Source organism: Lissotriton helveticus, chromosome 3_1, assembly GCF_964261635.1.
Source record: "Lissotriton helveticus chromosome 3_1, aLisHel1.1, whole genome shotgun sequence".
NCBI lineage: Eukaryota > Metazoa > Chordata > Amphibia > Caudata > Salamandridae > Lissotriton > Lissotriton helveticus.
The window spans coordinates 1,927,191,696-1,927,216,403 of record NC_136061.1 but is presented as its reverse complement, the minus strand read 5'-3'; the positions used below and the strand labels follow the sequence as shown (position 1 = coordinate 1,927,216,403).

At 42.3% G+C, this 24,708-nt stretch overlaps 1 protein-coding gene across 3 annotated transcripts in view; it reads right to left on the bottom strand.

The window, feature by feature from the left end:
- The window catches only part of BLM (BLM RecQ like helicase), a 526,815-nt gene that overhangs the window by 181,764 nt on the left and 320,343 nt on the right, over positions 1-24,708 (bottom strand). For all 3 annotated transcript variants that reach the window (XM_078682948.1, XM_078682946.1, XM_078682947.1), the window contains 3 exons: positions 18,103-18,251; positions 17,422-17,528; positions 7,430-7,590 (listed from right to left, as the gene is read on the bottom strand). In XM_078682948.1, the coding sequence (XP_078539074.1) occupies positions 7,430-7,590; positions 17,422-17,528; positions 18,103-18,251 (417 nt within the window). The remainder of the gene's footprint in view (positions 1-7,429; positions 7,591-17,421; positions 17,529-18,102; positions 18,252-24,708) is intronic.

The following is a 24,708-nucleotide window of genomic DNA, read 5'->3' as shown; positions in this document are numbered from 1 at the left end:
TTCTTATCCTACCTACAACTATTATACACTGATCTCATGGCATCGGTAAGGGTGGCTGGGGCAGTATTGGATTCATTTCCCATAGGTAGAGGCACCAGACAGGGATGCCCCCTGTCACCGTATCTATTCGCATTGGCCATGGAGCCGCTGGCGGCGTGGGTCCGGATGGACGCACAGCTGCGGGGCATCGAGTGGAATGCGGGACCATCCGACAGAATTGCGCTTTATGCAGATGACGTTCTATTTTTCCTTACCGACTTGAATAGATCCGGACCGCGGGTCCTTGACATTATGCGGATCTTCGGGGAGGTATCGGGCCTTCACCTGAACCTGCGCAAATCAGTACTGTGGGTGCTGGGGGAGCGTCGGGATTTGGGGCCCTGTGCCGGGGCTTTACAGGAAGCAGCGGGAGGCATCAAGTACTTAGGGATATTCCTGACAGACCTGCGCGGGGTCTCCTGGACACGCAATGTCGTACCCGTATGGGAGCGTATCCGCTCGCACATGAATACGTGGTCCCGTATGCCTCTCAACGTGTATGGCCGCTCAGCCATCTTTAAAATGGTGGCCCTCCCGCGTCTCATATACCAATTACCATCCGTACCCTGTATCGCCACAGTGGTTCCGGCAAGTAAACTCGGCGCTTAGTAATTTCCTCTGGGCTGGGGGAGTGGCAAGAGTGGCGCTCCGCACGTGCTTTCTCTCCACGTACTGCGGCGGCCTGGCAACGTCGGACATTCTGTCCTATTATCAGGCCTCCCATCTGTTGATACTGAATGAATGGTGGTATGGGGATCGAAGTGATCCTGCCTATGCCCTGGAGCGTTACATGATGGACCCTGACACACTGCACACTCTACTGTATTCGGCTGCTAAAAGGAAGAGGCTTCCGGTGGCCACACAAATAGTATTCCGGATATGGCGTGGCGCACTTCATCGAATGGGATGGTGGAATAGGCTGACGAGGGAGACCCCATTGTGGCAGAATGGGCAGCTGCCAGGGTTGCAGTCCCTGCAGGGCTTCCGTGGCTGAGACGCTATCGGCATCTCGGCCGTTGGACACGTGGTCAAGGGCACGACCCTTAAATCGTTCCAAGAGCTCCGCGAGGAGTATGACATGCCCCAGACCCAATTTTACAGATACCTGCAGCTCCGTCACGCCATTGCTCCTGCCCTGAGACACCTTGACTCGTTGCCCGAGTTTATCCCCCTGGAGGCCAAGGTATTCATGGGGGAATTGGAAAGCAAGAAGATCTCAGCACTCTACCAAACACTAGTCACACATTGCTCGACTTCCCTGGATACACTGAGGGCTAAGTGGGAAAATGAACTGGAGGCATTTGAGGAGGAGGATTGGAGAGAAGCGCTTGAGGCTCCCAGAGGGGCGGCCATCGCGGTACGACTGCGATTTATTCAGTTCAAATATCTGCACAGGGCATATTATACCAGGGAACGACTGGGGAAGGCAGGCCTGATAGCGTCTCCTGATTGTCTGAGGTGTGGCAGAGAGGTGGGCAAATTTCTGCATACAGTTTGGGCGTGTGATGGTCTACGGTGGTTCTGGACGGGAGTGTGGGACTGTTTGTCGGAAGTGCTGGGCTGGGACTTACCCCGCACACCGCAACTAGGCCTCCTTCATATCTTGGAACAGGTGGGAGGAAATCTTTATAAACGCCACTTGCTGTTGCTGGGTCTCATGGTGGCCAAGAGAGACGTTGCCCGTGCCTGGAAAGACCCCAGAGCCCCCTTATTGGGTGTGTGGAAAAGGGGACTTGACTTTTCTATGGGACTGGAGCGCCCGATCTTCGAGGCCAGGGGCTGCCCCCGGAAACATTATAAAATCTGGAGGAGGTGGGCGGAGTACAGGGGGCTGTGGCTGGAGCCGCCAGCACATGATGGACCTGGTGAAAGACAATTGGACATTGAGCCTGCGTGATGAGGAATACACACACATTGTATTTTACTATATCTTTACCTATGGACTGTTTAGGCGCTGTGCGGAGGGTGGGAGGGGGGGTTCTGGGCGAAGGAAGTTGGGGGATGTAGGGAGGGGGGCCTTGGGGTTAGTTTCTACCTTTAAACTACTGATTGAATTGCTTGCAATGTGGTTGTTGCTCTCATGCTCACGGTCTTTCCGGGTCTTCGGAACGCTGTATGTCTTATGTCAATTTTGCAACAGATCAATAAAATTTTGTTCTGGAAAAAAAACTTAGCCTAAAAAGGTCTGGGGTATTTATCAGGGCTAGAGGATTCCTACTGCGCTAGCCGAGGTATCAAAAGGACCCCAGATATTAATGTAAGTGAATCACCTAGTAAGTGTCCCAAGTGATTCCTAGCTGGGCTACTACCTCCAGAATTCAGTGGATAACCTATTTAGGGAAAAACAGAAAACACCACAGTATGTACACATGTGCGTCACAAAGAGAGACAACACACTGTCTACATATGTATACAACTGTATTACAAAGAGATAAAATATCAAGATCCCTCATCCATGCTAAAAGGATCAAGGAAATAGTTCAATTATTATCTGATGGGTCATTAAACCCCCTAATACAACACCCAACACATGTAATTAACGGAAGCTACATTGGCTAGCGAGTATGAATGGTACGTGTAGTGGGTACCCATACAAGTGACAGGACCAACTAGCTCTACATGAACAGATAAAAGGTGACATTACGCCTACTATGTATTGGACTGAGTCTAATCCATGGTTAGTTAAGAGGCTTCTATTATAATTAATAAAACGGCACAATCTACAAATTCACTACTGCACCTATGTCTTACCCTAAGCTTTAGGGGATACCGGTAGGCTGGTCAAGGAGATGGTGGTATCCTTCATTGTCACACTCTGCAAAGTCCGCAACAAGTGATGTGTGAGGGATAAAAAAGGGGAAGGAAGAAACTGACGCATTCATATTTATTATAAGAGGAAGACATGTCCTTTGACAAGTAACATAATCCCATAGCTACTCACGTATCCATGTCTTAAGAAGGCCAGGTGTGTACCTTATCAGCTGGATTCTTCTATTTTAATCTCTAAAGTCAATCATACTCCGTTAGTGGCTGGTGCCAAACAAACTCATTAAGGCAGCTTGTGATAATGTTGCAAAATTGTTCCAATGTTGTGCACCCTGACTCAACTGGAACCCCAGTAGTTGGTGAATATGGACTACTTGGGCAACTCCATCGGCCCCAGTGATATTGTGCAGGGCGGTGACCAGAGATCAATTGAACCATCAATGTATCAGAAGTGTGTCCCGCGCCACCCAGTCACATAATTGTGTATTTTTTGTAGGCGCTAATATTGACTTGTAATTTTGGCTTAAGACTAATTGTTTCAGAAGATTTATTGTTTGATTAAGTGCATCTAACGTTTGCTTTGATGAAGGTGTACTAAATTGTTAGTCATGAAAATATGGATCTATTCCTATCCCATGAAAGCACAGGTAAACTTATTTTGTTACTCTCCTGGGCGCTAGCTTGAGGCCAAACGGGAGGGATGTAATTGATAGTGTTGACAGTCTACTATAAAGCGCATATACTTCCACTGTTTGCAATGGATGGCAAATGGAACTCCGCATCCTCTAAATCCATGGAGGCCATGTAGTCTTCTTTATTCGTGGATTGTATCATACTCCGTTGAATGGTAGCATTCTGAGCGTTTGCATTTGTTTAAGTCCACTAAATCGAAAATAGGCCTCCAATTCAAGTTCTTTTACTAAATGAGGAAAACAGAATGGAACATAATAGAGTAGAACACCAGGTTCCTTTTGCGGTGTGCTTCAGTCCCTATTGCAATGTTTAGAAATAATTTATTCTCTTTTTTAAAGCTTCCAAATGACAATGGCATTCTTTAACTGGAGGTGCTACTGGTGCTGATGATGCCAACTATCATATGGCCGTAATACACTTTGTTCCACCAAACCAAAGCTATTCTTCTCTATGCTTGAAGAATGTTTGCATCTTTCCTCCCACTGGCATGGTCGATAAGTGGGTAGGACATATTGGGAATCAGATTTGAAGACTACTTTCTTGGCCCTTTTTAGAAGGTGGCCCCCTAGGTTTTCTCTGTTGTCTTTCTCCTGGTTGTCACTTTTATATGGCATTGTGTTTTGCTCCTGTGTCAAATTGCCCTTCCTATAAAGACGAGAAAAAAAAAAGAAATTCCTCCAGATTTAAAAGATCCATGGGCACATTGATGCCTTTTATAAATAAAAAAAGGAGTATTGTTGCCCTTAGAAGTACTCCTAGTGACTTGGCAGTATCAACATTGGTCTTGATTGTTTGAAATGCATCAGAGATGTGTTTCCCTAAAAAGGCTTTGTCCATCAAAGGGCATATCAATTACCCTTGATTGGACCTCAGATCTACAGGTAGTACTGCAAAGCCACCACATCTCCAAAATATGGCACCTTTTGCCATCTGTTTGAAGTCCACATTGGAGACACCAAGGGATGAATCTATAACAGCTGATAAAGCTCGTAGTTTCACAGGATAGTTTTGGCTTGTTCTCTACAATCGTCAGGAAATCTATAATGGAACGGGGATATATCATTCTATATCTGTTGAACATACCATTATAGTATTGCACATGCAATAGCTATTTTGACTACTGCAAGCACGCTTATATTCTTACCAATTGTGGCAAGCCTTTTTCCCCCCTTTAACTGCTAGAACCAGACATGTTGTGGCAGGGTTACATGATCTCCTCTGACCCACAGCCGAAATGACAACTTGTTTTTACTTGGTGAGAAGCTTTTCATTTTGTCCAATCAGATAACTAGAGTGGTTTCAGTTGCAGGATTTCTCATGCATGAGAGACCCTCGTCCCATATATAATCTACCACTGGAATAGTACACATTGACTTTTTGTCAGTATCTTTGAAATCAAAAAGAAATATTTCTCCTCCACAGTTGAGATAGGGAAGTTATATCTTTGGGCTGCTCTACCACCCAACATGTGAAAGTGTACACATCATCAGATGGAGAGATTCTCAAAATTTGTTCCCGACAAGGTTGCTCCGCTGGGGCATAATCCTGCCAACTCCAATCTTAGGTGTTTGGCAGAAAAGTATCAGAATCTTGTTCAGCGTGGTTGTTCCCCATATCTTGATCATATCCTTCCAAATGCATGTCTTGTTCAACATCTCTGAAATACTCTGGAGGATGAGACCTGATCTTCTTGAGCTACAATTCTAGGATGTGGCACATCCTGCTGTTTTGGAGGTGTAATAGTTGCAGCATCAAATCTGCCAGTAGTGTTTGTGACAAGGTTGATTGGTTATGTGGTGGTCTGCAGTAAAAATTCTCCATCACCTTTTCATTGAGTGTAAAAAGTCCATAGGCACCTACACCAACTGTATCAGACGCGACCATGAGGGAATGATCTGTGTAGGCTGACCATTATAGATACGTTCCTGATATCCATATGGATCTTCTTTATAATCTAAGTTATAAGCAATACATTGTATATCCAGATCCAGTTTGAGAGGTTCCATCTAACTGTACATCATCCTCACCAGAAGATACTTGATGGTCATCAGATTTGTGGTTTGAAAAACATTGCTCATGTCCAGATTCAGATGATGGCTCATCCACAACTGCATGGTTGGTCGTGGTGTAATTCTTATTGGAGACACCCTAGATAATAATGACAGCCCAGAACTATAGGTGTTTGAGGCAAGGCCAGGGTAATGGTAGTCAGTTTAGTACTAGGGGAGAAGTTACTACAGCTATAGTTGTCACTGCTTGTGTTGTTAATAAAGGCACAAATGTAGTCGTTGATGGTTGTTTCTTGGAAGACGATGGTGCCTTCATAGTCGATGGTACCTTCGTGGATGGTGGAATCTTCACTGACAGAGTCTTGGATAATGGCAGCTTCGTCAACAGTTCCTTAGTCGATAGTGAAACAGTTGCCATAGGGTATTTTGGAGTTATGTTGTTGCTGACTGTTTAAAAATTGGAAAAGTTTGTGATACCATCATAGGTGGCCGAGGCATCATTTTAATGTTCTTTTCAGACCTCCTTCATGATGGTGACGTTTTTAAGGTAGATGCTGCCACTTTAGATAGACCACAAGTCTGTCCCTTTAGGGCAGGGGCAGATGATCTCTTTGAAAGTGTTCCAAAAGGCCGGAAGCCACCTTATAGACTTGGCATATAGATGTACATGCCTCTAACTTGAGCTGCTTTGTCTTTAGAGCACTTTTATTTATTAAGCCCCAGGAGACGCAGAATTCAGAAAACTTAGCAGCCTGTCCTCTCTGTCATTTAGATTTTTTTTGCAGAAGGTTGCACAAATCTCACGGACCTTATGTTTATGGTCTGATTTATAGCGACGCCCATGTGAAAGCATACTTCACATGGGCGTCTTCAGTGTAAACCTTTCTAGCACCACAGTGCTAAAATATTTTTGAAAAGCGCCCTTGGCTGAGAGGAATCAGCCATGATTTGAATAGAAGAAGCAACAACACGTACCTCAGATCATTAAAAGGTGAAGCTGATCAACCATATGCTCACTGGAAGTGAAGACTGCAGGTTGAAATTTCACCAGAAGAGAATCTGGGCCGCATCTTAGGCAAGTCCCTGCTGCCAATTACAGGGCGCTGAAAAATCTGGCAGTTGGAGCTTTTGAGGAGGGTTGGAACCTGTAGCCCTTCCACCTGATTGGCAGGACTTTCGATGGGAAAATAAGGCAGACAGGCTAAATGTGGTCTATGAAGGCTTGTCCTTTGTTTTCAATTTCAGCTGTTGTATTAAAAAAACTGCTATATCAAATACTAACTACCAGGAGTTTCTTACCTAATTTCAAGAGATGATTCAAGCATGCAACTATATGAATGATCCATGCTGCAGAACATAAGGTAGTCAGATGCAGGCCTTAGCTCTTACCACAGTTCTAGACTCAAATCTGTCAACTGAAGATTATCAGTTTATTTGCAATACCGTTTTTATTCTATTAGGAATTGGGCTTGCCTGGCTCGAAGCTATCTTTATAAGGCAGACCATGTCAAAAGTACCAGTATGCACCTGCTAATATAAATGGACCTGTTCTCAGACTTCTCCCATCACCCCATGATTATGAAACAAGTTTCAGAACCGCATGAACTACATCCAAAGTGTTCCCACAAAGTTGACTCTACAAACTCCACACTTCCAACCATACACATCAGATGTCAAAATGAAAACGGATTCCTACTGTCAAGAAAGCTACATAAAAGTAGCAAAAGAATAATACACATTTTGGATCTTTTAGAGGCATGACAGAAGAGTGGACCACAACTCATTACTGTTCCCTATTTTCTGCAAGAGGCAGAAAGAACGTTTTTTGCCTTAAAAAGGCTATCTAAGTTCTGCTCAGCACCAGCTAATAATTCTGCTGATGATTTAGTAAATCAATAAATTATATCAAAAGCATTTCATACCTGACAGCCGTCTTGGTTGATCCACTTCAGTTGAACATAATCACGGGTGCCATCACTGAGACCGGCATGATAAGCGAGAGCTGACAACCCCTCCTTCTGCAGGGTGTCCGCCATAGTGTCACACTCGTGCCGTGAGAGGCAGTAAACGATTCCAGATTCCTCTGTCAAGCAAGCAAAACAGTGAGAGAAGCACAGACAGGATGTATATTAGTGATTAGGCATATCACCTACAGAGAAGAATGGTGGATATGGCAGAAACCGTTTTATAATGTAAAGTAGGAGCACTCACCTCCTGGCTCACTCCACCAGGGTGCAGAGAAGTGGGCACATGGGTGATGAGCAACAGAAGCACAATGTTGTAAAAAAGGAGGAGGAATGAGTGTGATAGGGTCCTTATATGTGATTTGTGAGAATAGTAAAATGCGTCCAACCATTCCTCATGGATAAGAACAATGAGGATAACAAAGGAGTGATGTGCAAGGGGAACTTATTTTGCATTACCCATTCTCTTATCGTTTTAATTCTTGTTGCATGTCCTACCACTAGAGCATAAAGAAGAATCAAGTATATTACAGTAGATGTCACCAAGAGAGCTCCAAAAGTATTAACACATACTATGCTGAAGGTCTGAATATGCCACAAGCCACAAGGCAGTCACTGACTGTGCCAACAGATGCTGCATAGGCAGTTTCTGGGGTGTGGTAGTAGATCAGTCATTCTTTTAAAACAACACTATATCACCATCTATCAGACAGATTAGGGGTATTCATCTGTAACAAATGAACATGAATGAAAGACTACTAGTACCGTTTGTTTTTCAAGTCACATCATTATGTCCTTTTTAGGGCTTTGTGTGGGAAGAACATGTTACGCATCATATAATCGCTGGCATATTTAGCTCTTCAGTACCATTCTAGCAAGAGCATTGAACATGTATCAGTTAACGGAGGATAGTGGAGAATGAGCCATAACACACAAGAATGTTTCTTGAGCTAATGCATGTCCTACCTATGTGTATGGCCTCACTCCACAAGTTCTTTTCCTCTCTGGCTAATGTGAAAGACATAACATAGAAGGAGAGCTACTTTCTTGTAACCCGTTTGACCCATCATGGGACTTTTCATGAAAACCATAATTATTGAATAGACAGGTCTATGAGAGGGATTCGGATGCTCCTTTATCAATATGCATTTATTCAGGCATCCCTAAGTGAATTTAGTTTGTTTAAAAATCAAAATAGATCTAGAAATGTAACCTTTTCCAATTCCTTTTCAAAGGAAACAAATAAATAAACCATAGGAGGGAGCGATACGTAGCAGCATTAGGAAGTTTGCTGCCCCGCAATTTCGTGCTATGGCCATTAAGACCTCATTTCATTTTGGTGGACAAGCAAGACCCTGTTCTTTGAACAATTAGGGTCTACTGGTGCCGCTGGGGAATAAAAATCCCCATCATGAAGAACAAGCATTAGAAGTAAACCTTCTTTCTCTAGCCCATAATTATCACTGATAAACTGAATTGCAAGCTCATCTCTACGAGGAAGTAGCAAAACAAACAATAAGGTCAAAACACAGTAAAAAATTGGATAAATAAGCCAAAGAATTATCCCACAGAGGGGATACTCTGTTTGCTGTAGCAGGTGCTCTTGCCCCTTTTGAGTAGGAAAAAGAGATATGAGCCACTCTCTTTGCAGAGTATCAAAACACAAGTTGTAGTACTGACTAGCTTGAAAGCATATACTTCAATGCTCACAAGTCATATCCTTCCATAGTGCCATCCTATTCTGATCAATTTTTTTTTGCCTGGCAACGTGATAAGGTAGCTTTCTGGTGGATTATCTTGCACAGGAGCTTAGTATCCTTATGTCTCATTTTCAGTGCAGAAGAGGGAGCAGATGGACCTTTATCCTTCCTTTAGGGTAGCAGATACAATGCAGAAAAGCAACGTAAAACACACATGGTCACACAAGCTTTCAATATGCTATCTGTAGAGTTAGTGACTACAGTTGAAGATCTAGGCATCTCTAGATGTCTTATGCCATTTCCCCTTCTGTGCTAGTTGAGTAAGATAGGAACTAAAAGTCAATTTTTTCTGCCTTGGAAAATGACAGTTCTTATGTTGTTCCAGGATGGCAGCACACCTGCGGAAAATAGTCTGGTGATTACATCAGATCAACAGCTGGTATTTTGCTCTAATCCTTTCCTCAGCAAACGAGGATGGAAGGACACTTGTAATAATAGTAATTGTCTCTAAGAGCAAAACCCTAACAGTGGTTAGGCTTGGCTCTCATGGACGTCGTTCACTATCTGTTCTTTGGGATGACGATAGATCACGTACTTGGGACTGTCTAAGGACTTGAAACAAAACTTCTGCACAACTACAGGGAAGAAGGGTCTGCTATCAAGGCTGCTTAGCACGCCACCTCAACCCCTTCACTGGTACCTCTTCTTTAAGGAAAAATGCAAGATGCAGCAAGTCTCCAGGTGCGCACCACTCCTAAAAACAAAATAACTTACCATATCCTAAAGGACGGTGAGGCACCCCATATAATTGACAACTTAATCACAGTGCAAGATCATGCCCATCTTGAAGGCCACAGAGTCAATTTCGTAGGTTATCAGTGGGAAAGGTGCAGCAACAGTCTATGGCCATACCCTAAAAGCAAGAGGATGTGTTTGCTGATAGCAACAATGTAATGGAAGAAAACTCGAACACAGATATAGTTTATGCTTCTGAAGGAATTAAATGGCCAATTCCTCTTAATCCGGAAATACTAGTCCTCTCCAATAACTACACCAGAACGATAAAAAACCACCACCAATGGGATTTAGCGAACTGGGAGAACATTTGAAGGACGACACCCCAAACACAGACTCCAGGACCTCACCCTGTTTCACAACTCAACATTTTTGCAACATTAATTTTTCCACGGCATTACACATGGGACTCTTTTTAAACAACCTGATTTCAGCTCTTTCTTTTCAGCCCCATAAAATGGAGAATCGGGTTGAATTGCTACAAACTATATCCAGTTGCATCATTGAATTTGGCAAATTATGTCAAATCTAAACAAACCAGTTACAAGTGTGTAAGCCGACGAGTAAAAAAACAAATATCGGTGATGAGCTTCCTTTTATCACAAAAAGAAGCAGAAAATACTCAGGTAGATGAAGAAAATCTTTATGGTCTCAGTAAAAGGAAAAGCAATAATATCAAGCAAAAACAGACCTTATTTCCAATATTTTAAAGAGAAAAGAAAAAAAAAGAAAAAAAAAGAAACGATGTAAAACAAATCCACTGCCGAAGAAATCACTATGTTTCTGAACTCCAGACCGGGAGCCCAATCAGAGATGCCCGCTAAAAACCGAGCTATCCTATATTCAGAAGTAATTAAATCTACTCGGCCAAACATTCTTCAGACAAGGAATTACCAGTACCTCGATCATTAAATCCTGAAGCTGTAATTTTGTCTAACAGTGTGAAAAATCATTATGCCAGTCACTCCGTAGCAGCATAGTTACCTAAGTTCATATCTATAGATCCGCACCCTTTTAATACAATAAAACCAGACGCAATAAGCATTAGCGCTCACAATTGATGTAGCCTGTTCTCTTGTGTGACCAGTGGTGTTCGTAACAATAACATGCACTATTAGTCTCCATTAGTGGCTGGAGATTTAAAATCAAATTTACTCTCAGGGGAGAGTAATGATCTAGACTACCAACACAGCTTCTGGATCAGGCAGACCCCTCCTGATCAGAACCAGGTCGAAGCTGACATTCAAGCACTAAAATCTCTTCAGGTCTCGGCCCTTTGTGCTTTGAATAGTCACTTTCCCTCTGATCCAACCATGGCATGATTCACACTAGTCATAGCAAACGTCAAACCAGATTCTAGATTATACTTCATATCCATCCAGTTGTGTTGCATGCAATTAATACGTTTTAAATAATATGAAGAAAGGAGAGAAACCACTACTCCCAAACATTCTCTATGTGTGTTCTAGGTTTGAAGAAAGTGAGAGGCTAGGCGCTTTTACACGATTTGCACAGCTGGATGATGCAAATGAGAGGCCTCCCCTAAATTAGAAAAGTGGTTGATACCCCTTCAAAATAAGTTAACACCCAGCTTGGTAAATAATTAACTATATTTATCAGCAACAGCTTAGTATACCATAGCAAGTAACCTGATTAAAAAGTTTGGTGAAGTTCTTTGCTCCTCATGGACTAAATAAGGCCCCCTCCCCAATATATCGGAATCAAAGTGGTAGAGCAAGTCTCAAAAGAAGCAGAAAAGGGAGTGATGTAGACACAAAGGAAACACCATCTTGTTGAAAACGCAAGGCATAAAATTAACATAAGCACACTGAAAAGGCAAGTTTGGGAGGTCAAATGCCAGCGATGAGAAAGTGTCTGAAAATGCATGCAATAATATCTACTAGAGGCACTATAATATTCTCATCTTCTGTCATTAAGGTAGATCAAATTTAGAATCACAAGGAGTGTCATGGCAGATCAATGGCACCATATAAACTCTTGGTATGTTACACCAGAGGAGGCAATGAAATTCCAATCAGATGTTCAAGATGACGATACGTTCTTGGAAACCAATGAGATAGTCTCATACATTATTGAAAGAAAAGAAGTCGGCCTTACTATGCGTTATGCCTGAAAGCCCTTTTAAACAAGATGTCCCCTTCAGAGAGCTGTGTTTAAGATTACAGTTTAACAGCTATCATATATTTGCCATCATTCACATTCATGGTGGGGGTTCTACTTTGCATCGTTTATACAAGAAGGACTGCTGAATACAAACCACAACTTATAAATAACATTAATTGATGTAGATGCAAATTTCGATGCATCCTTGCTGTTAGAAGGCTTAAAGATCTAGGTGAATTAAAAACTCCTGGTTCCAAACAGGTTTCATGGGATAATGGGCATGGGGAGGAGTGCCTCTGATTCCAAATGAGCCAGAACAAGTTCATTTGAAACCACATTTCTCCAGGCAGTGCTCTATCATGTGCTTATTTTATAAACTTTTGAATTTTATTAGATGACAAATGTCTGTTCTGCCACATTGTGCTATTCAAAGATTATATCGCTGTACCTGGGTCTACGAAAAGGCAGATACATTTCTGACAAAAAAATAGGGTATAAAACAGGACCATGTGCTAGAATCTTTACTTTTTAATCTTTATGCCGGACACTTGGGCTCGGCCCAGGTGAATGACAGATCTGGCCCCCCACAATTAGGCCCAGTTTATCTTTTAACATACAGATGATACGGTATCGTTAGATAAGGTAGGTGTCAGTCTACAAAGCTTACTTATTGTCTGACATTAAATATTTTACACTGAATGTTTAAAAAAACTGCTATTTTCGGCAAAAAGATAGGGAAAATAGCAGAAGAGCTTTTAAGGGTTGAATCTATTACTAGGGCATCTGGATATAAATATCTAGGGTAATGGCTCCATGAAAGCGGCAGCCATCGAAATGTCATTTTATACCTAAAATCAAAAGTGGTCTTACTTTCATTATATTATTACGCTTGGTTGGTGACTTCATAGGAAATCCACAATAATATGAAATAGGTACAGGAACAAATTGCAGGTCACTGCTCTAAGAAAGTCATTCTATGGGAAGAGGTAAATGCACACAGGCACAAACTAATTGGTTGGTTTATGGCTTTGAATAATGTATTGAGAAAGTTAAGAATAAAGTCATCTTGGACATTGGGTAAGTCTTAAAATTGTTTTAAAATATACATTTTTTTAAATAAAGTGGTGGAATTGAGATCTATGCAGTATTCCCACACCCTTACTAGTAAGATTATATTCAGCCTAGTTGGGGGTTACTATTGTGAACTAGGTAGCAAAACCTACCTTGCTTTTACACTGTAAGAAAAAACATCAAAATTGATGATCTGCTAATAAGATTTTGGCCTGTTAGGTTTCAGCAAGAGAGACCAGTGCTTGTAAAACAAGGCAGCTTCTATAACTGCATAGAGTGAAATACTAAATCTATCAAATTGCCCTATTTTATTGGTCTTTGTTCGGCACAGACTTGCGAATGAACATCGTTCTAAAGCTATCACTTCACAGACGTGGTATAAAAACATGCTTAGAGGCCACCTAGAAATGTTAAATGATGAGTCCAGGCTCATTGTTGGCATAAAAAACTGGATTAGGTCTCTTGTGAAATTAGGTCATTTAACTGTCCTCCAAATAGCAAAATATTATATCCAGACCACTTTGTTTGTACACTTAATTGTCCACAAAAATGTTCTCTCTTTTCTGTTTACACATTCTGTCATTCTATCCGACACAGCAATCTTCGCTCCAATGACAAAATGCTTTTGCAGGTGCCATTGGTCTTTCTGCATTTTACACCAAGGTTGGAGGAATCTCATGCAGGATGATTAGTTGATGGCTAAAGTTCAGATGCAGTCATTACAGGTTTACCTAATAATAATTTGGTAATAGTTTGATGGCCTCTTAGAAAAATAGTGCAATAATTGTCTGCAGAGAAAGGTATCAATCTTACATTTGTTCCCATTTTCAGATAGAAAACTATCAGTATCATTAAAAACATATTTAGGAGCCCTACTTACAAAAGCAATAGTCCATCGTGTGCACTGCTGGCCCAGTATTGTTAAAGATGTGGAATGGAGGGTGAGCGAATGTACAGAATGACACTATTGTGACAAAAATAACGAAACAACCCTCACTATCAGTACACGAGAAACCATGGACTGAATTAGCCGTTGAAGTCTTGGGATCCTACCTTATGTAACTTGATTGCCTTTGCAGACTTTCACAAAATGGGCAGATATAAAAGTTGTTGCTGAGCTTGATACAGAAGCGTTAATTGATTTTCTAACGAACGTGCTAGTAAAAGAAGAGTTTGTGTTGTTTTTTTTCTCTTTTTTAGACTTCCTCTATATAGTCTGATGGTGTCATGGCTCCAGGTGTGCCAAAAGCCACCTAAGATGGTGTGGATTTCTGCAAGATGTGCAGGGAAGGTAACCATAATGGCTTTGTAAATAATGCAGATGGTTTTGAAGGTGGTGCTGCAGGTAATGTGAGATAATGGATTTCCATCAGGATGTGCATGCTGTGATCATATTTCTTCGGGCCCTGGGTCAGACGTGCCTTGGTGTACAGGGTGTCCTTAAAGGGTGCCAATGTATAATCTAGAAAACCATGGGGCAGGAAGGTGCCACCATCCTAAAATAAGATTAAAGGGCTTCAATAGCAGGTCTGAAGTTGGCTTCTGAACTCTGGTATCAGCTCTCTCTACAAGAGAGAGCTGATACCAGACTGTTCTCGTTTTTTTGGCAATGTGTTCCTTAAGGGTGAAGTTGGTTTCCATAGTAAATCCAAGTAAAGTTTGGGGTTCCAAGCCGTCAAGGCATGTCATTGAGCAGAGTTTGTTATTTTTCTTGTTTGTTAGTCTTAGCAAATAACAGGAATTCTGTTTTGGTTGGGCTGAGCTTCAGGCAGGAGCTGGACATCAAGGTCTGGATGAAGTGGAGGCAGTGTTTAAGGCATTGAATGTCTGAAGCACAGGAGATTTTCAAGTGGAATTGCACATCATCAGCATAATGGTAAATCCTGATGCTGCTATTTGGCAGTAGAGAGTCAAGCAGCTGCATGTAGTGGTTGAAGACGCAGGGGGTGCATTTGTGAAAAAACTGGTGTCAGTTGGAAAGGCAGCGGGAGAACTAGTGAAGGACATTGCCAGTAAATTCCATTCAATACTCCAGTGTGTGTATGAGGGTGGGATAGTCAAATGTGTCAAAGGAAGCTGAGATGTCCAGTAATATCTGGAGGCAGGGTCATCTTTGCGAAGTAAGGCATCGTCTAAGATGTGTAAAGTAGCAGTCTCCATGACGTTGCCTGATTTGAAACCAGTCGGGAAATCGTGAACTCATAAGAAGGAAAAGGTCGATGAAATATTCTGTAGTGTAGTTCCTATATTCCAAATAGGCTCTGCGCATTGGAGTAATATACACTATAGATTTGACATAGGACTGAGGTCAGTATGTCTCTATCGAGTATACTAAACTTAATTGTGTGTGTGCCAGCTAACTCAGAGGCCACTAGAAACTTTCTCGAATAAACAAGAAGGGATTCGTTTTTGACAACCGCATAAACATGATGACTTTGTTTCCCCTAGAATCGAAACATATCTTCAGAGTCGTGGAAACAATAGATAACTAGTTCACTCAGCCAATCGTGCATGCTTTGTTTCTACAAAGTTGCATAGAAATAGAGAGATGGGCGTTTCAATAAAAAGGGTTTTATTGAACAGTCTTAATTCTCATGCAAGACCTATGAACTGCTACAATCGTTAGACAGAATGCAAAGTATAATGCGTACAGCGAGAACAGTAATATAAAATAATACTGTAATATCATTGTCTGTTTCTATGACATGTAAAAATACATACATAAATAACACAGGCTAAAATACTCAACTGGTGCTTCTAAAATACTCCTACCCCAATGTACCTAACCTAGGTCTAGTACCAGGGAAGAAGTAGGTGTTTGTCTTTTAGCATAGGTTTAGTTTTGCCAAGAATTGCCAAATGTTTCTCCAGGTTCTAATCAGCTCCATACCTTAGAAAGAGAGAGGTTGATATCTCTTTCACGGGACACGATTTCCCAACACCCCGCAAGGGGAGTCAGAAACACTGGAGCTGGATTCTCGGCAGGAGGATGACAGCTTCTGGTCAGTGCGTCAGCTGGAGAGTTGGCTTCTTTCTGCACTTGCTGTAGCAAGCTGCGTCGTGCAATTAGGTAGTCGAACTACACCGAACCACACCATGCTTTGCTATAGCAAATGAAGGTATATTTATACCTTGAAGGTGTTTAGGAATGCCAGTATTGACGTAAAAGTCGGACATTTGAACGTCATGGATGAACCCCTAAGAAATAGTTGTTCATGCATAATAATGAGTTTCTTGAAGAAATTAATATCCAGGCTAGGGGAAGTCCCTTCAGCTTAAGAGTCCGGTTTTCCAATAAATTATTGTGACGTAGATGAACGGATGGAAGTAGCCATGCCTGTATTTGGGTAGCCTGGGCTATGCCTAAATAAGGACTGGATTTCTATGGGTATATAAGGGCAATGTGAATTGTACCTATATAAGGGCATGAATTGGGAAATTCATTCGGAATCTAAATCGACATACAATTCATCTCGCTAAATTACTTTAAATAATCTATATTTATCATACACATTGTTCAACTATTCCATGCAGCTGTTACTCAGCTTAAGGTTTTCAGAAAATAAGTTGTGTTGTCCTGGTGTATTATCCATCTATCACGTGTAGCAAATGCCTTTCTTAACCAATTTTACTTTTGTCACCTTATTATTTTTATATTATGCATTCACCATTACTGTACCCTGTTACCTAGGATTCTTTTATGTAATAAAAGGAGATATGACTTATGCTTTTCCAAGCATTCAGTGCAGGTAAATCGGTGGTTCTTAGCTTGTGGTACACAAACACCTGGGGGTCGCAATGCCTACTCAGGTGGTCCTCAACTGCTTAGAATATTAAATGATATTAACTCAATAAAGTACATATAAATACACTGAAATTTTAAAAAGTTATGTAAATGTGAATGAATTTGAAGTTGGAGGCTAACATTTAAGTTTGTATCCTTAGCTTGATATGCAGAATCAGCACAAGTACAGGAAACAGAAGAGTATGGGCGGCCTCAACTGAAGCACCAACAAAAAATATAAGCATGCATTAGGAGCAAAAAGACACAGTGATATGATGGAGCACAACATATCAAACGTTTTTAGAATTAAAAGTCCAACCATCTCAATAACATTTTCAAATGTTCTATTTTTTGTGTGAATAAAATTAAATATTTCATCATTTGTGTATATGAGCTGACCGACATGACACAAGTTACTCTTAGAGACTATTTAGTTTAGTATTCACCTGGGTATAATAGATTATTTTAATACTTACTGGAGTAGTGTTTTTTGATCCACTCAACACAGTCCAAGGCTACCCTTTTTGGTCTTTTAGGCAAAACCTCATACTTTAAGTTATGTCTGTTGAAGCTCATTGTAAACCTAGAGAAAGAACACCAACATATGACCATTCTCATAAATTATTGTAAATTACAGCACCATTTCCATAGTAGAGTGTGTAAATAAAAATGTTAGCAAATTGTAGAGGCACAATGGGTAGAAATGAGAAGGGCTAGGGATTGCGGCAATCACATCTAATGTAACAACGGCCATGTCTGTGTACACTATTGAGGTCAACTATAGTGTCTAAATGTAAGGTACATCAGGAAATGAACATGGTGCTTTACTAAGCATCGATGTGAGTGACAAGCTTTGAAGACTCGTGGCTTGTCTTTGGATGTATATCTCTTTGAGGTGAACGAAGAGAGCAATAGTTTTGAAAGGTGCTCTAGAATCAAGGGATGTCATCATGCTCTGTGTGTGCAACCAAGGAGATTACAAAATCTTAAGACAGTCACATGTGGAGGGAGGCAGTGGCACGTATTAAGATACATATGCACAGTAATCAGAGCTGATATAGGGTTATTGTTAGGGTCATGAGTATGCCCTTAAGCTTAAAACCTGTAGCACTGCAATTTAGAGATGTGTGGGATAGGGGCAGGGTCTGAGTACTTACACCTGAGGAGAACTCATCTTAAGTTGGTTGAGGATGTCCTTCTGCACTCTGGGGTTGGCCGTTGCAGTCAGGGCCATCAATGGCACGGAGGGGTACTGCTGACGAAGCATGTTGAGGCGCTTGTAATCCGGACGGAAGTCATGGCCCCACTGGTTCAAAAGAAAAAGGAGGTTACCATTTAGTTCTATTTGTCCAAGAACTAAAGGAAAACAATGGCAAGTTAAGAGTCTGAAAGGAATTGGGGAATGAAAGTTGCTGCCATTCAGTTAGCTGGACTGGGGAAGAATCTTAGTCAGAGACTAGATTACAGAAAACAGCGAGGCAAATTAAGGTCGGACCAGGCTAGACCTTTATACACAGAAGAACACCCAACAAACCACCGAGCACTTGTTGCTATCAATGGTCGTGGGCAAAAGCCTGATTCGCAAGCACCCAGAATATTACAGTGATCCAGGTCTGCATTTTATAAATCAATACCATGTGTTTAAGATCAGCACAAACTATGAAAATGTTTTCCATTTACATTTATGCTACACAAAAGTTTGTTTCTGAGGATATGCTTACAGTCAGGCATACATCTAACTCTACTGAACATAAGCTGGGAACTCTTGAGATAGATGATCCTTACTAAGTAAGTGACTGCACAACCAGTTGGTATGCAATCATTCCTCCACCTGCAGCACACTACATGATTATAAACTGTGTCAGGTGGGAAAATAAAGCCTGAGAATTGAGGCCACTTACTGAGGGCTGTGGGGAAGGGGAGATCATTATTACCCTTGTAAACCTTTTTTTTTTCTTCAAACAGCGGCAGAGGAAGGAAACCTGCATAAATGCATACCAAAATGAAGTGCAACATAACAGAGAGGAGGGCCACAGAAAAACATTGTGGCCTACCCCCATAGGAAATTTCCTGGATGCAGTGTGGTTTTTCCTCAAGGACAAAAACATTAGTGGCACCAAACAAATGTGTTTACAAAGGGATAGCAAGCTGGGCTCCTGCAACAGGATGGGGAACCCTTTATGTGGGAATAAACTGAGGGACAGACACTGGCGTAAACCTTGCATCTGTTAATGCCCCATGGCGACACACCTTAGAAACTAATGCATTATAAGTAAAAAATGTATACAGTGAGCTATGCAACTATACAATCCAATGTCAACTATTTCGATCAATAAGATCATAAAAGCATTTCATGTAAAATCCAGCATTTCATACAAGTTAAAAACAAGTAAAAAAAGTATAAAACATCAAGTAATGATGTGACTAAGTACATAGATTTGCCTACATAGGTCTAATATGCGGTCACGATCTGCAATTACCTATATAATAGGATCGGATTATATGAGGTTTATTTTATATACACCTAAACTGGCACTCATATTATCACTCGGTCAATAGTTCATATAATTATGTACAGTACTTGCATTAATCATTTAAACAATTATTAGCAGCATATCTGAACACTTTGGAGTACTTGTACGAGAATACAAAGAAGAGTTTGCAAAGCCTTGAGTATAAATAAGGAAGTCATAAAATAACAGTTTACTTCTGGTAGAGAGGTAAGGGCCATTGTGTTAGACCATTAAACACCAGTCCTGATTCCGGATAGTCTTAAAACCTAGTGTTACATACCCTAGGTGTAATGCATGATTTAAATAATGTTTAAAATAGGCATACAATCCATCTAAAATACCATCAGTTCAAAGCTGGATAAGATATGTGCTCAATTGGTCATCATCTTTGAGGTGCGTTTTTTTTTTTAAAAAGCTCGTCGAGTGCACCACATGGAAAATAAAAAGCCTGCCACCAAATAAACAATTGGGAGACTGGTGTCATATTTCAGCAGTCTAAAGGCCTCTGAGCAGTGCCTGGTCCCTAAACCTCTGCAAATCTGAACCAGCCATCGCTTCCTTGCTTTTAGATAGCCAGTACAGACAAAGAGCACATGACTTTCAGATTCTTCTGCACAAGTACATGTCGGGCGGTCCAGATTTTGCTGGCCCGCCCATTTATTCGTAAAGGCACGTAGTGGCAGTACCCTGTGCCTGCACTGTAAATAGAGCTTTCTTGCGGCAGCCGGTTTGATATCATTAAGTGCCGGCTCCAATATGTACTGATCTTTGATTTCCATGAATGCCGCAGTAAGTTTTCCCAATGAATGGTTGCCCTGGAGCTGAGTCATTTTAGTCTCCCAATAACGACCCTTTAATGCTTCCCTTGAGACTGTGGGACAGTGCATTACAGGATTGTCCCAAAGGTTACCCAGAGCCATTAGTGTGAGGGCATTCCTAACATATGTAAACCATGGTAGTCTCCGTGCCCCAGGTAGTTTCAACACCTCTCCGAGTTCTTCCCTGAACTCAGACAATTCAGGGGTAACCCACAGGCGCCTCCAGAATAGAAGGGGTCTCAGAGATGCTTCATCCGAAATTGGCTTAACACCCAGGTCTAGAGGCAGTGGAATGAGTGGGGTGCTGCGGGGAAGGCCAAACAATTGTCTGACAAAAAGATTTTCTATTTGTGTTAGACTGCCGGTGCGATCATACCCCCAGATTTCGGCACCATATAGGACAGCACCTCTGTCTTGGACCCTGCATATCTCTACTGCTGGGCCCACATGTTTATGACTAGAGTTGCGAAACATCTTGAACAAACCCCCTGTTGTCTGAGCTAGCTTTATACTTATTTTTTGGATCTGAGCTCCCCAGTCCATTTTTTCAGTAATGGTTATACCGAGGTAGTCAAAGATAGATACCCTCTCTAATGGTCTACCTTCTAGGCACGGGTTTGGCCGAGTACTTTTTATTGAGTTAAAAACCATGAATTTGTTTTTTTGCAAACTATTCTCAAGGCCCCATTCTTTACAGAAGGCATCACGCTTGTTTAGGGACCTCTGTATACCCACTGGGATTTTGGATAGCAGCAGGGTATCGTCGGCAAACATCATGGCCGGGATATTACGTGCTGCCAACTTCGGTGCGTCGAGATCTTTCTCAGAGTTTAAAAAATCAATTCGACCATTTATAAAAAGACTAAAAAGAGTTGGAGCAAGGACACACACCTTGCGCGCTCCTCTGTCTACAGGGATAGGTGTAGTAGGTTCCCAGTCTTTGCAAATCTTATCTGTGCATAATTTCCTTTGTGCAACCGTTGTATTACTTGACACAAATATGGTGAAGCCACCATCTCTAACAGGACTGCCCACAGCTTTTCTCTTGGGACTAAGTCAAATGCAGATTTCAGGTCTACAAAAATTAAATAGAAGCTGCCACCCTCTATACACACAGTCTTCCAATGTAATAATTGTAGCCTGAAAATCTGGACTAAAAAGGACATTTTTTCCCTAAACCCTGCTTGAAATGGGCTAAGAATGTTGTGTTCCTCCATCCAACTCTGCAAACGATATAACAGTACACGTGCAAAGACTTTTTGGCTGATGTCGATATGGCTTATTGGTCCATGTAGTTTGTGGGCAGCATTGGGGAGTCCTTTTTAAAAATTGGAATTATTTCAGCCCCGACCCAGCTGGCAGGAATAGACATACCTTGCATGACAGAATTAAATAAAACCCAGACGTACGGAGCCCAAATGGTAGGTTTGCTTCAGGACAAGTCCCCGGGAATCTTGTCAAGCCCTGGTGCCTTACCAGGCGAAATTAGGCTTAGGGCGCCAGTTACTTCTGTGAGGGTTAAAATTGGGCAATCATCCCCCACTCTAGTAGTGTTCTTAGTTACATTAGAGCAGTCTACTTGCAGATGGTGCCACATTTCATTTGTTGCGTTAGCCCCTGGGTTAGCACTTGAGTAGAGGGATTCAAAATACTCCCTCCACACATTTACCCCCAGGTTTGGCTCTATTGCCGATTTGCCTTTGGGGCAATATGTGTTCACCACATTCCAAAAGGTCTTCATGTCACAGGTTTTCAGCGAACTTCCAACGGTTTCCCACTTTTCACTTTTCCACAGTTTTTTTGCCTACACCAAACTTGATTGATAGGCTGTTCTACAGATTTTAATCAACGGTCTATTTTTAGCCTTAATAGCAGAGATCAGAGCTTTTTTGGCCTTTCGGCAGTTACCAATAAACCATGGGTGACGGGGTAATTTTTTTTATTAATCTTTTTAATTGGGAAAAAATAGTCGGCCATAGTGGCTGTTAACTTTGTGTGGTTCTGGGCCACCTTGGGTAGTTCAAATTGGGTATTAAAGCAGACACAGACTGAATCGAATCCGTAAGGAAAGAGATGACAGTTGAATATAGGGCACCTAGCTTTTCTTGGGCTTTGCTCAAGTCCGCCCAACGGACTCTCCTCTTACAGTTCGAAATAATCAGTCTGCCTTTAGCTGGTGGGGCCAGGTTGTTAGTACTCTCAGGGGTTAGTATGAGTAATTCCATAACTAGCACGTCATGATCACTATCATAACGCGGCACAATCCTAAAGTCGGCAACCCTATGCCATGAGCTTATGCTGACCAAAATGTAGTCAATTAGGGTATTTGGCCAGTTCTATTAAAAGTACGCTTACCAGGGGTGTCTGACTTAGTTCTACCATTGCATGCTCTCAATTAGTGTTTTAGTGCCAGAGAATTCATCTGAAGTACCAAGGGGGGTCCATGCTTTTACCAACGGACAGGTTGTGTCCGGTACAGCCCATTGCAGATCATCTTCACATGGGGGGTCCCTATTCATGCCATCCAAGGGCTCTTACTGGCAACTAAATTTGCCCCCTACGATCAGCAGGTAGTTGTCCGGAATGTTATCAAGAAATGTTGTTAGCTCGTCAAGGGTCTTCGACTCTTGACTACGGCTAACTGGTCTAGAATAGACATTAATTAGGGCAACAGTGGTCCTCAGGGGGAACTTAAGGAGAACTCACAATTTATAATTCGAGGCTGTTTCTAGCTGAATTGATGTACAACCAAGATGTGTCCCCACCCAGATGCTCAGCCCCCCACGATGGCCACCCCTTTCCACTTTATGACGCTGAAATGGTATAAATGGCATAACCTGGTATGGATAAAACCCCCTTAGCCCATGTTTCTTGGAACATGCAGATTTAATGTTGCTCGATAACAACCCTCCATTCGGGACTATCCAAATTGGGAGCTAGGCTGGCCATGTTTCAAGAGATACCTCGCAGCCTTGATAGATTCAGCCTTCTATCATTGGATGTACGTTCTGGGGACGGGGGGCATGATCTCACCTGTACACAGACCTAACTCCTGAGGGGACCAAAATTGGAAGACGTGGGGTTGGTTATTGATTATTGCCCCTTCGTGTTCTAACTCATTGCCTTGCCCTCTAACTTTCTGCCTCCCACCGGACTCACCCTCTTTTTCTATGCTACACTCTTCTGTGGTTACCCTTGCTTGCTGTTTGGAATCCTTTAGCCTGCACCCCTCAGATACATGTCAGTCCACTTCTTCAAGAACCCCAAACCTGTTATTTGTGGGAATAGCGAAGAGTGGACGGTTCGGCGGTTGGAATAACATATCTGTTTGGGAATTTTGGTTTAGAGGTCTCCCCTCCCAACCATTTCCACAGTGCTGGGGCCTTGTGGGGGATGAAAATAACCTAGAGGAACAGCCCTTATTGTCCCTTCCTGTCTCCAGTCGTCCCTTGTTAAAATCGCTTGGGCGACTGATGGATTTCTGAAGTTGATGACTACACAGTCTCCCCTCAGGCCCTTGGGTGTCCAGCCCACCCAGCCTACTCGACGGGTTACTAAAATTTCTCCAGCATCCTCATAATAAAATTGCTTATTATTAACTAACCAAAACAGACATTTGTTTTCTAGGTCCTGGTGTGATTCCTTTTGCCCCCTCCCAAGCTCGGTGATGCCTGTCAAGATGACAATGTAGGGGGTTGCTGCTGGCGGTAGATTAATACATAGTGGCGGGGTATCCTCTTTTGGGGCCTCATTATTTTTTATGATGCCTACCCTCTCCCGATGTCGACTATCATGCTGTGGGCCAGTGTTCGGAGGGGGGTGGGGGGGCTGGGGGATCAGGAGATGATTTTGTCCTGCTTGGGATGTAATACATTGCCTTGCTTGGACATTAGCAGAGCGAGGTGGGGAGCTGATCTTGGACGGGATTGGTACAGCCTTACTAATATTGCATTCAGCCTGTATTGCTTGTCCACTGCCCGTCCCTTTAAGGAAAATGATTATTTATCGTACAGTTATGTCCCATCATACACCCTCTTCCGTCATGTCCCCCAGCCATCATGCCAAAACACGAGAACACGAGCACGAACCGACCACGCGCTGATCATGCGCCTCATGTAGTCACACACGCGCTCTCCTTCCCCAAAAAGTCAAACGCTTATCCTTATGGTCAAAGCGATTCCGAGAACCAACTGCCTCACTCAAACCGTACATTACTGTTGTTAAGCCAATGCCGAGAACAAGACCCCCCCCATCTGTAACCATTTCCCTATAATCGGGCCAATTCCGAGAAATGGGCCCCACTCTGTTAAACCACGATAACCAATTCCAAGAAGAAGAGCCCCCGAATGCTGAAACACGACAAACAGACATCCTGTCACGACCACCTCTCCCCTATCTAAGGAACCAGCCGAGTGTTATTTCTCCACACCTT